General features: G+C 38.6%; 1 protein-coding gene across 5 annotated transcripts in view; it reads right to left on the bottom strand.

Moving 5' to 3' along the window:
• Positions 1 to 12,383, bottom strand: part of DYM (dymeclin) — a 212,582-nt gene that overhangs the window by 198,163 nt on the left and 2,036 nt on the right. For all 5 annotated transcript variants that reach the window (XM_040090375.2, XM_040090372.2, XM_040090376.2 and 2 more), the window contains exon 2: positions 3,027 to 3,204. In XM_040090375.2, coding sequence (XP_039946309.1) covers positions 3,027 to 3,166 — 140 coding nt within the window. In that variant the 5' untranslated portion in view covers positions 3,167 to 3,204. The remainder of the gene's footprint in view (positions 1 to 3,026; positions 3,205 to 12,383) is intronic.

Genomic DNA, 12,383 nt, shown 5'->3' with positions numbered 1-12,383 from the left:
TGCCAAGCTATGAATCACCACAGGGAATTATCTTGGCTGAAAAAATAAACACTTATGCTGTGTTTTCCAGATAGATTAGTTCCTGATAAAACCCACAAAAAAACCCAAAATAAACACTGGAAGAGATAGTGAAAGGGCAAGAGCATCTTGCATCAATGTTGCTGACAGAAATACAGCAACTTAGCAGTTGGCAGCACTGGTATTTGGCAAACTTCATTCTGTACAGAAAACTACCTTGTGTTCTTCACAGAAAGAGACCAAAAAGTCAACAGTAAGAAAGAAGACATGGCTGAGAAAACGAGCGATGCTAAACAATTTCACATGGAACCAGAAAAAGAGAGATTAACACATTCAGTCAGGTAGAGGTCAGAAAAAAAACCTAAAGAGAGAACCATGAAGATAAGACATGGATAAAAGGAGGAAGAGATCAAACAGACTGAAAGTGGAAAGAGAGAAAAGCAAAACAAGGACAAATAAAGAAATACAAAGTGCCAAGGCACACAAAGCATAAGAAAATGAAGACAGAGCACAGAAAGTGGTGTTATTTTAAGACCTGGTATCATGCCTTCAAGTTCCTCGGAGTAGCAAAATGGTAATTCCCCATCTCTCAAGCCAAGGCACTTTGTATCTTGACTTGAGAGGTGTTTGGCACCTGGGATCTACAATACCTGGACTAACTTAGAACAGCTTCCAAAAAACAAAGCACTAGTCACAAGTTCCTAACTAGAAAAACCATACATGGAAAAGCATTAAAAACCCCACAAATTTTCTTACACACACTGATTCAGATTTCCCTTGGAAGCCTTTCTTGAAGACACTGTTTCCTTGCTATGGCCAAGTCTTCCTGATAACAAGGTAAATTTGTTGGGCATCTGTTGCTGAAAGAAAACTACTCCAGCCCCATCACTTCCCTGTCTTGCTGGTCTTTCCTTGGATAATTTGGGCTTGGCTGATTGCTTTTCCTGCCAACATGAATTTTTCTACCACCTTCTCTCCTAATGTTTTTCAGTGCCTGTTTCCCTATGGCACTGACATACGTAGAACAGGATTATGTCCAAAGCAGCACCCAGAGGAGACAGCCCTTTTCTCCCTGGGGATTGCATCAGTCCTATTTTTGCAAAAACTTCAGGAAATAGATCTTTTATCCTGAAGTATCACCAACCGCCTCCAGAAAAAAATGACACAAAACACTTACACACCTCCCAATAATAACTTGCAAACAGTCGCTAGTTTTGCAACAGACAACTGGAAAAAGTGAATTTAAAAAGAGAAGAAAACTGCAAAACTCTGTCCTGTATGAAAACTGACTCCTCTCCACAAATCACAAACAAGCATCCCGCTCCTGACAATTAAGCATTGCTAAAAGAAGTTAACTTGGTGATTTGGAATATTTCAATCTCAGAAATTGACATTGACCTCAATTGTTCCATTCCTGCATGCAAGGTTATCTGATATAGACAGATGCTGAGGGTGCTGTGCAGCAAGCATCCTCTGATTTCACTTGCCAATGGTTGTCTCAGGTAGATGCAACTAAATGGGAAATGTCTGTTTCCTTCCAATACTAAGCTACAGAAAAGATGCCTCTAAAAGTATTTCTCCTCTAGCTCCCAGGCAAGAGCACCATCTGGTGTTCAGCTAATTAAAGCTTTCAACCTGCGTTTGGATCATTTCTTTGGACTGCTTGTCTTTTTAATTATGTTTCTTGCTTGACTTTTTTGTTTGTTTGTTTGGTTAGGTTTTTGCTTTGTTCATCGGGGTTTGGGGGTTGTTTTAGCAAATTTACTCTGCACTGGATCTGAATTCTATGAAACAGGCATTAAAAAAGCTTCAAAACAAGCTAAGAAAAACTCCTTGTCTTTCATGGGAAAATGAAGAAAAACAGAACAACCAAAAGAAATTGGTGGGGTTTTATATGTAATCATTCCCCCTTAAAAAAGCCCAAACAGAGTATTATATAAGTTCTTTGAATACTGTCAATCTTATTAGTCAGATGGCTAGGCTGTAAATAATTCTTGTCTCCAGGGATCTTAGAGGAAAAACAACTGCTCGCTTGCACACTCCCAGTTTCGTACTGCCCTTTACCAGCTTTGCAGCCCTCCACAACACCGTCCCATCTTCCTAACTCAGGCTGTTCTCCCCAGGCAGAGGCCAAAATACTTCCTTCTCCTCCTCAGTCCTTACAAAAATAGCACCTAGTAAATGCTTCCAGTTATTTACCTTAACCATTTTCCATTCCAGCTGCCTGAACTTTCACTTACAGTGAAGCATCAGTTTTATGCTGAAAACTGTAAAAACAGTTTAAGTAACCCCTGAAGGTATTAATATCGGATTGTTCTTCTAAGACGGATAATCAACATACAGGCCAAGGAATTTAGCAATGGAGTTGGGTTAATAGAAGTTACAAGAACTTAATTTCAGTACTTCTGGAGATGTGCTATGGATCCTCTAAAATACACTGATTTTATTACACCCACACCACTTTTTGGAATGAAAAGACACTCAAAGCTTGAATTTTAGGTATTTAGAAAGTATCTTTATGGAGAATACACACCAAACTCCTTTTTAAAATGCAAAGAGGGTGGGAAAAAAAAAGCCATACAGACTAAGCAAATCAAAAGCTAACCTACAATTAAATCATGCAAGAAGTACAATTCACTCTAAATAGAGAAGAAACATCAAATGTTGGAATCTTCAGCAAATCCAGTCAACCCAAAAGCTACACCAAAGGAAAAGAAAGCTTCCTAAAACAACAAGGAAAAAAGTTACCCCCCAACACTACAGACCCTATTTCTGATCTTTACCAGGAGAATGAATAGCAATTACAGCTATTATGAAGAAGAAAGAAACCCACAGGAACGGAAGAGGTGGTGGAAAACACTTCCAAACTTAGAAACAACGGCCTATTTTACACAGGCCTTTTTTCCTCTGCTACCTAAAACAGGAATAATTAACATAGCCACTCATTTGCTTTCAGAATGGTGACTTCTATAAACATACTATCAAAGCCAGCACTACAATGCTCTTACCTGTTTGTTGGAGTGGTGAAGCTAAAAGACAGAAGCTGATTCCAGAACGGGTCATTCTCAGAGATGGGCTCTGACCCTGACAGTTTCTGTAAGTACTCATTTTCTGGAAGCTCACTGATGCTGCTGCTATTTGCTCCCATCTTCTTTATTTGGCAAATGTCTTTCTAAATTTTCATTTCTTTGAGGAAAAAAAAAAAAAAAAAAAAAAAAAAAAAAAAGAAAGAAACATTTTAAGTCTTTTGCACAAATAAGGAATATGCAGACCCTGAGTTAGCTGCCAGTTAGACTAACTCCTCAAAAAATTACTGAAATGTAAGAATCAGGCACATAAGAATAAATTAGAAAGATTTCCTTTTGACAAACTTTGGACAATAACAATTTTGGTCAAGAGAGAGAAAAGTTCCTGTGCTATTACTTCAGTCATCATCTCACTTGTATTTTAATAAATTATATTCAGCAAGAACACTGCAGCACAGTTTTATCAGTAACACGGCTGCTAGCAGTGGGGAAAACTACACAGAATTCACAACTTTAATGGGGGTGTCAAGCTGACACACTATTCAGAAATACTTTTTCAAACTGAACATACACAGATAGAAAATTACTGCTTCTGTAAAGATGCAGCTAATTCCTGCATACCATGAATGATCTACACCTTTAAAGTTCCTGCCCCTCCAGAGTAAGCAAAGCTCTTATCATGCTGTTATCAAGCAAGCAAAGGTATTACTGACTGTACATGAATCTCCTGACCTCTGTAAAATAACGTGTCTCCTTCCAGGAAACTACTTCAATGGGAAAAATCCATAAAATGAACTCATCAGAAATACAACTACTTTTTGATGTAACGCTGCAGAAGCTTGCACTCCAAACCCTCTTGCTATATATGTTGTACTTGATTTGTGCTAAGAATGAGAAGCTTTAAATTCTTCATGCTACTTCTCATCTTTATAAAAATTCTAATTAAAGAAAGAGAACCACCACAATGCTATTGACTGTGTGCCAGGTATAATGCCAAGCACCTCACATCTTTTCAGGGCATCAACTTCAATAAACTTCCACCTTTTGGGACAAAGTAACTGCAACTGATAGGTTTAATAGTTTATATGAAAAAAAAAAAGGTATCCTGGTCAAGATAAAAGCGTTGTGCAACGTTTACTGTAACCTAAATATGCACTCCTGAGCTGGCATAAGACTTAAGAACAGGCACAGCTGTATCAGAAGATGCAAGCTACTATCCAGCAGCAACTTCTCCCTTGGTTTCTACAAAGATACAGATGGAAGTATCAGAAACAAGATATCAGATACAAGAATCACAGCCTTACTGATACTCTCAAACTCATCAACCTCGCCAGAGCAATTGCTTCCAGGAAAGACTTCTAATAGCAATTAATATTAATAAAAAACTGTGTAAATATGAAGAAAGCTTACTAAAACCAAACAAGCCATAGTGGAAGTTCTCTGAAGAATTCATATATGAGATTTAGAGCAACTGCACAGTACGCAAATATGTCAGAAACAACAAAGGGGCCAGCACAGTCATAAAGCAGAATATAAAATATATTAAGTAATAAAGAGATCTTTAAAATGTGAACTCCTACCAAAAAAAATTGGTGATTATTTTCTAAATTTTATTTGTAGGAGACTCTACAGGCAGGGACACCTTGCACTGGACGGGGCTGCTCCAAGCCACATCCAACCTGATGTGTTAGCAACGTGTCCAAATACTGCAAAAGCCAGCAATGGTGCTGTTGGCCCTGGACCTGTATTTTGATTCAAGTCCCATCCCTGTGCCTTTGAACGACTTAAAAGCCCTACATTTAAACCTTTATTTCTTGGAGAAAAGACAAGTCTAGTCTCCGTCTGCTTCAAGTTCCTATTTTTTGCTCATGTTTTCCAGCTCACTTACTCCAAGACAAACAACTAATGGTGAAAAGAACCAAGAGGCAGCTGGAGCCCTGCCTTCAAATCCCTCCACCTTCACCTGGAACTCTTGAGTTCTCCATGCCAGAGCATTGACAGTGCCCAAAATCCTCAGTCTGTTCTCCTAAGATGAGTCACCATATTCCCTATTTACAAGCTACTCTTGCAGCTCGCTGCAGCTCCCAAAGCCCCCCACATTTAAACCAACTTTCCCAGAAATATGACAGCAACTGGAACAGGTTTCAAGCAAATTCTTGAAAAGGAGTCACGCTTGTTTTCCAGATTTCCTATGGCACGCCAGCAGGTTCAATACCATTAAGACAAAATCTAAAACAAAGACGGCTTTAAAAGCAAGTCTTAGCACAATTTCATTGTCTGTTTTCAGAGTCAGTGTCAAATCACTGTGCCCAAGAATGTGTACAGTTCCACGGCCACAGCCATGCTTCCAAGCAATGTGGCAAGCTATGGAGCTCCCTGTGAGCCCTCCAGCCCTAATTCTCAGCTGGCTCCTTACAAACTGCAGAGAACATGTTTCCTTCCACACACCTTCCCCAAAGCGAGAGAAAAATAAGGCACTGGCTGATTTAGTTTCTCTTCTAAATGAAATAAATATCAAGCCATCCAGTCCTGTCAAAATAATCCACCTGCTAGCTTGAGCTTTAAATACCTGACAATAGTTTGTAGATTAGGGCACTTGGCGAGCTTTGACTTCCACTCATTCAAGAGCCAAGAAATTTTGGAGCAATCAAACACACAGATTTTTTTCTCTCCCTTATACCCCAGGTGGCTTCTTTCCTAAGTACATTACGCTCACTACTCCCCTCTGAAGTAAAAATCTCAGCAAGTTTTACTGATCCTTCCCTCTAACTGTAGACGACTACAGTTACAGACACACAAAGCTAACTCCTTCCATCAGGAACTTGTGTGCAGTGCTCTGCAGCGACTTCATGACGCAGCATGAGCACCTTCAGCTCCTACAATCCGAACCACAGGCCCTGCTTTACGTAAGCGAGACATTTCTGAGGAACTACAGCTATCAAGTGATCCGGGAAGCAAGTATCTCCTTCAGAGTTCATGAATATCCTACAGGAAAAATGTCTAAAAATAATTTAAAATAGGAGGGAAAAAAAATCAACATTTAATTTCCAGGCATTTTAACGACAGGAACAGATTAACCCCAATGCTTTAACTTAGTTGATTACATGCTATTCATGATCTCAAACACACTTCCGAGACAGCTGCTACTAAGTAATATTAAATTAAATGGAACTCACCATCTTAAATAATTTTCAAACATGCTATCAAATGTTTACTTTAGAAACAGCTGCCTTTAGCTGAAAAGATCATTCAAATAAAACATGTAAACCACTTAAATGTCCACACTGCTTTTGATTAAAATGTCCACACTGCCTCTGTGCCTGTAGGCTGGTTAAGACAGTAGAGGTTCAAGACATTAGATAATATAAAAGGTATGTCAGTACTCGAAACAGATTTACAACATGTACGCTTTAAGCAGTATTTAAAACGTTTATTTATTTATTTATCCATGATTTTTCCTGCACTTGGATTTCATAACAGCCCCCACTGCACAGAAAAGCTGCGCCAGGGGATCCCAAAGAAACGGCAAAACGCAAGGTTAAACAGCTTCTGCTTCCTCACATGCTGAAGTGGGACAGCCCCAACCAACACCAAATTACAGGAAATTCTCTTTCACTCCAGGAAAGTCAGTCCATACTCTAGCAGTAAATTACCAATGAAATCTAATTTCCTTTTCCTTGAAATACACTAAATAAATAAATGCATGGTTCATTAAAATAAGATTTTACAAAGAGCCAATCTAGTTATTTGCCACCTTCCCTCCAAAAAAAAACCCAGACAGACACAACTCATTAGCAAGTCATTTAGTTTAACTCAGTATTATTACACCCCCAAAGAATCATAGCCTGGTCTGCAAGTGTCATTCTCTATTAAATCCAGCATCTGTTTAGTCCCAGAACTTGGCTTCATGATGCAGCAGTAGATGTTTTAGAGCAACACAAGGGAGTTTGTTTTGCACATAAGGACTCATTCCAATCTCAAATTGCTAGGGATAGGTGTAAATCCCAAGTTTACTGTTTATTCTAGAAGATTTTAATATTAATTAATAACAAGGCTTACAAGAATATAATTGTTTCTGTGAAAGAAAGCTGAAAGCAACCCAGCAATACACAGATGCCATGTATGAGCTCCCAAGTGGAACTCAAGGTACAGATGTGTTCTGCTGAACTTGGGAAAAAACTTGTCATATATCTTGTTCTATATATCTTCTACTTAAATAATTTTAGACAAGTAATTAAGAGTTCCTGTCAGGATTATACCTCCTACTGGTCTCACAACTCAATTGCTAATGCTGGAATTTTATCTGTCCAGTACAGCCAGCTGCCCCCTTCCAAAACTACGCCTGCCATGATCACCTGGCTGAGTCTGCAGATATCTTGAATAATATCGATTACATATAGCTGTGGGATTTTTTTAAAATTACCACTTTAAAGTGTAAGAATTTGAGATGGTCATGCACATGATTTTACAAAGTCATCTGAGATCCGGTCGCTAGGTTGCGTCTTTAACACAACCACATGAAAATACTAAAAACATTTTAAAACCTAACAAAAATCTTATTTCTGCACATAACAGGACTCTGGTTACCTTTATAGCTCATAGCATTATGAACTAAAGCAAATGGACATTGTTTTCCTCCCAAGCAAAGCAGCCACAATCACTGTAAAGATGAGAACATGAGATGTAATGCTGCTCATTCAGTATTACCAAAACACTGCACTGAGGTTTTTGGCTGATTCCTATTTGTATCCAAGAACTGCACGTTTCAGATCATCTTTCACCCATAAGACATTAAAGCATCCCACAAAATCCTAACATAAAGCTTGCCACGGAGCTATGAGACTACTGCAATATATCTATACATAATTCTCCATATAACAGAAAACACAGAAGTCAGACAAATAGTGTGCATCGTGCAGCTCCAGTATCGGAATTTTACTGTCCACACAACATATCTGAATTCTGACTACTCACTCATGTCACAGTAATATTTCATTAATAGATTCACAGAATGGTTTGTGTTGGAAGGGTCCTTTAAGGCCATCTCATTCCACCCCTGCCATGGGCAGCAACACCTTCCACTATCCCTGGTTGCTCCAAGCCCCATCCAACCTGGCCTGGAACACTTCCACAGATGGGGCAACCACAGTTTCTCTGATCAACCTTGCAGCTTTCCAGGCACATTAGGTGTTTATTTACCTGCACCGCTTGGGGAATTGTTTTGGGGAAGTTATGGTGCTGTTGAAAAAGCTGAAAAAAAAAACCCAAGAAATGAGATTCCATCTTTCTACAAAGACAAAAAGCAGTTATGCAAATACTTTATTCATACTTGAGATCACACTAATTTTCATGCAAGGATGTACAAACCTGAAAGAATTTTGGTTTTACCAATTTAATTGGTAAGATTTTGCTAAGCAAAACTGGTGATACACAAATACCTGGCAATAACAATTAATGCCAGTAAAAGAGATCTTCAGGGGAAAAAAAAATCTTTACATTCCTCAGACTTTAGGAATTTTTGCCATTTCAAATCAGAGAAGAGCACTGAAATAGTCTTTGTTTTTAAGGCATGTTAATGAGTCAGAATATTCCAGCTATAACTTAATGATTAGCAATCTTCAAACACGATCAAACCACCATCAAAAATTCACCTTTTCTGATACACCAGTTAGCAACAACCAAGCGGCCTGGGACGTTTCAGAATGGAATAAGCTTCATGACCAATTAAAAAAGCTTCCTACTGTTTATAAGTTGATGAGTTACACAGGAAAGACCTTCTGCTCGCTTTACACTGATTTGTAATTTTCCTCCCCTTTCCTACTCCTTTTCAGGAACCACTCCTTTCACTCCTTTCTTCAGTTCCCTTTACCTACCCCTTTTACTTTTGCATACCAAATCCCCTCACCACCAGAAAAAAAAAAAAAAACCAAAACCACAAAAAACACAGTTTTGTGGGAAGTAGCAGACAGGCAAGCTGCTTCTGTGAAAAACACAAAGTAGGTGCTCCTTTAGAGAACCTGGTTGACCACGACGGGGTCTATCTTTGCAGCTTGGGGGCCAATACCATCTCTCATAGCCCTCTAGATAATCCTGTTTCCCCTCCACCCACTGTTTTTCAGACACTGCCAAGTTTGATGGCTACTGCCAGGGATCATGATTCCACCCTCTAACCTATCTTTGAAGAAGCCCAACCCACTAACTATTCACCAGGTACCAAAATGTCTTCCTGTAAAGCACAGCACATCAGGACAGAAGAACTTTTGGATGGCAGTAAGAAATGCAACAGAATTATGATGTGGTCCCCACAACGCCTAATAACAAGAACAATACAAAAAAAAAAAAAAAAAAAAAAAAAAAAAAAAAAAAAAAAAAAAAAAAAAAAAAAAAAAAATCTTAGTCTTCAGGCAGCTCTCAACATAAATTCTCTGACTTGTTCACTGTTTACTCAGCTGGTCGAACAAACACAGCATCTCTTTCGGTTCTCCTGCTCTACTCTAGTGCCTTCCCCCTCCACACTAAGAACCCGAACTGAGCAGTAGGGCAGTGACATCAGTACAGTCCTTCTGGGCTCCACCGAAGCCTGAAGAGTCTTGCACACAGCAGAAGTGATTAATCTTGGTAGATTTACTGCAGGCAAAGATGGCCCCTCATGGGGAAGGCAAGCAGCTGAAAAAAACGAGTAATGATGCTGTGTTTTCTGCTCCAGTTCCTTTTCCACAACATTTTTGTGGGAGTCAGTCATCAATAAAAGCCTAATTCTGAAGAGCACAATCTGCTTCCTTCATATCCCACCTACGGACAGTTGTTCTGCTCACAACTGAGAGAGATTTTTCAAAACCTTCACGGTGAGGCAGAGTATTTCAAGCAGAAGAATTTGGATGTGAGTGAGCCCGGATGTTGTGGTGCTTCTCCAAACTGCTCAATAAAGGATGCGCTTGTCTTTGACAGCTCACTCTACATAGTTTGTCACCTTTTAATAAAGTGTTCTGAAAGGAGATGACAGAAAAATGAAAACCTAAATTCTGTAAATGAGACTGAGATGTACTGATCGTGTTCCTCAGTGCCATGTTCCTCATGCCTCAATGCCACTAACACATTTTCATACAACCTATAATCTCTAACCTCCAGGTTACTGGTGATCCACTCTGCTAATTTCTGATCACCAAATCTAATAATTTTGATATGCAGATGCCCGCTTACTAATCTCAAAGTACTTCAAGTGAACTACTAGTCACCTTCACAGGTCACCTTCAAAGCCATGTCCAGAACTGGAACTACTGACTCACAGGAGGACAAAAACAACTTTGCTCAAGTTGCTTTTCTCTTAAGCTCTAAGAGATCAAAAATAATTTACAAAAAAATGCCATTCCAACCTTTCACCTCACAACAGAAACTTCTGATACATAGTGTCTCTAAAAAATATTAAATGTTATGTAATGGCCCCGAACACCAATAAGCAATTACTGGCTTGTGGCAAACTAAACCCCAAAATTATCATATTTCCACCCAACATGTATTGGCCTTTCCATTAGCACACACCCATCAGTGACACAACTAATCTATATGGAGCTTTCTATCCTCTATCCCCTCAGTCACCACGTTCTTTCAGGGCACGGCAGCAGGTACATGTTGAACCCCTTGAGGAAGATTTTACTGAATCCTGCATGTGAAACACCTTCCCATTAAGAAGTCCAGAGAGCTCCTATTTAACTTTCACAGGTGAATAAGCATTTATAGCATTTAAGGACTTCTTCCAATTTACAAACAAAGCAATTTATGCAACAAAATATATATCTAGTCCATTAATACAAAATCCCATAAGATCAATTAGGGAGTCCTCAATTTCATTCATTTTCAGTGCTGCTGGCAGTTACACTTCCATACTAAAACATGGTACTTGTGGCCAAATCTTCCTGAAGGCTCAAAAGCCTCTCTCTATATAAAATGTATCAAGCGTTAACAAAATTTAAAGCTACAGAAACAACAAAGATTGCTTTTCTGTTGAAATTCCTATGTAATACGTTATGAAATAAGTGCTGCACCAATCTGAGAGCAGAACGACAGCATCAGTTTTACAAAAACATCCTGTCACAGAGGGGAGGTGGTACGGAGGCAATTATGAAAAAATGTAATTATGAAAAAAAGGTACCTCTGTCCTTACTCCTACATTCCAACACCCCAAGAAAAGGTCAGCACTCAAACACAGTTAGTGTTTTTTGGAGTACATGCAGAAATAAATTCTTTAATCCAATTAGCAAACACTGTCAGAAGGGAAGAAGGCTGGGTCAAGCACACCTTGTAATTTCTGTGTAAAAGGCTCTACACCTGTTGCAAAACTATTACAGGTAAGTAACACATTTTTCAAAAGTTTCAAGAAGTGAAAATTCAAATACTATCTCCGCTCTCTGCAGTGGTCAGGTATTTCTCTAAAGGTTTTGTTTGCTCTCACCAGTGAGATTCCTGCTGCCAGCCAGGACAGGTGTGCTGGAACTATAAAATGAGAAAAACAAACTGAACTTTAAACAAGAATATCAAAGGGATGTGGAGCTTAAAAGAAAAGACAAATCAAGAATATGCACAACCCATACTGAGACCTGCCTTCAGAAATTAAGAACAAACAGCACATCAGAACCAACGTTGCTGCTTTGACCTTATCTCCTTCCAGTGGCCAAAGAGACTTTTATTACCACAAATAAGCAACAGTTTTCAAAAAGTTTTACACCAACTCCCTGATAATCTATGATGTATGATAGTGTTGGAAATTGTGTTCAATATGAGAATGCTTTGATGACTTTGACACTTCCCTCTAGTTCTAAAAAAACCCCTCAGCATACCTACCTAAAAAATCAATTTATAATAATTCATTGTTCCTACCATAATTGAAATAGAAAGTTGGGTTGAATATGACACAAGTCAGACTAAACCTAGCCTGATTTAATAAATCAAGTAGCTTCTATAGGGAAAGAATGTTAAAATAATTGTTATACGCGAGTTTGTCCTCCCTATTTCACTATCAAATGTAAGTAATACCTGCCTAAAGGCCAAAGTAATGTTCCAAAAAAAATATTTCAAACACCATTTAAGCTTCAAACAGATGTTCAGATGTTCACCAAAAGGCCTGCATTTGTTTCAATATTGGTATATTTTGCTATATTTCAAAGCTTGTACAACTATTTTGGTATCCGTGCTCTTCCACAGCTTGGGCATTAACCACATTTTTTTCAACAGGATTATCTGTCCCTTCTTTTGAAGTTTCTCACAGCTGAAGATCTAACTACAGCATAAAAAAGCATGTTATACTGAAAGACAAAACTGCTTTGTATGTGTAATAATTTTATA

Source organism: Hirundo rustica, chromosome Z (genome assembly GCF_015227805.2).
Source record: "Hirundo rustica isolate bHirRus1 chromosome Z, bHirRus1.pri.v3, whole genome shotgun sequence".
In the NCBI taxonomy this organism is placed as follows: Eukaryota; Metazoa; Chordata; class Aves; order Passeriformes; family Hirundinidae; genus Hirundo; species Hirundo rustica.
The sequence above is the reverse complement of the archived record's forward strand: the minus strand, read 5'-3'. Positions and strand labels throughout refer to the sequence as shown.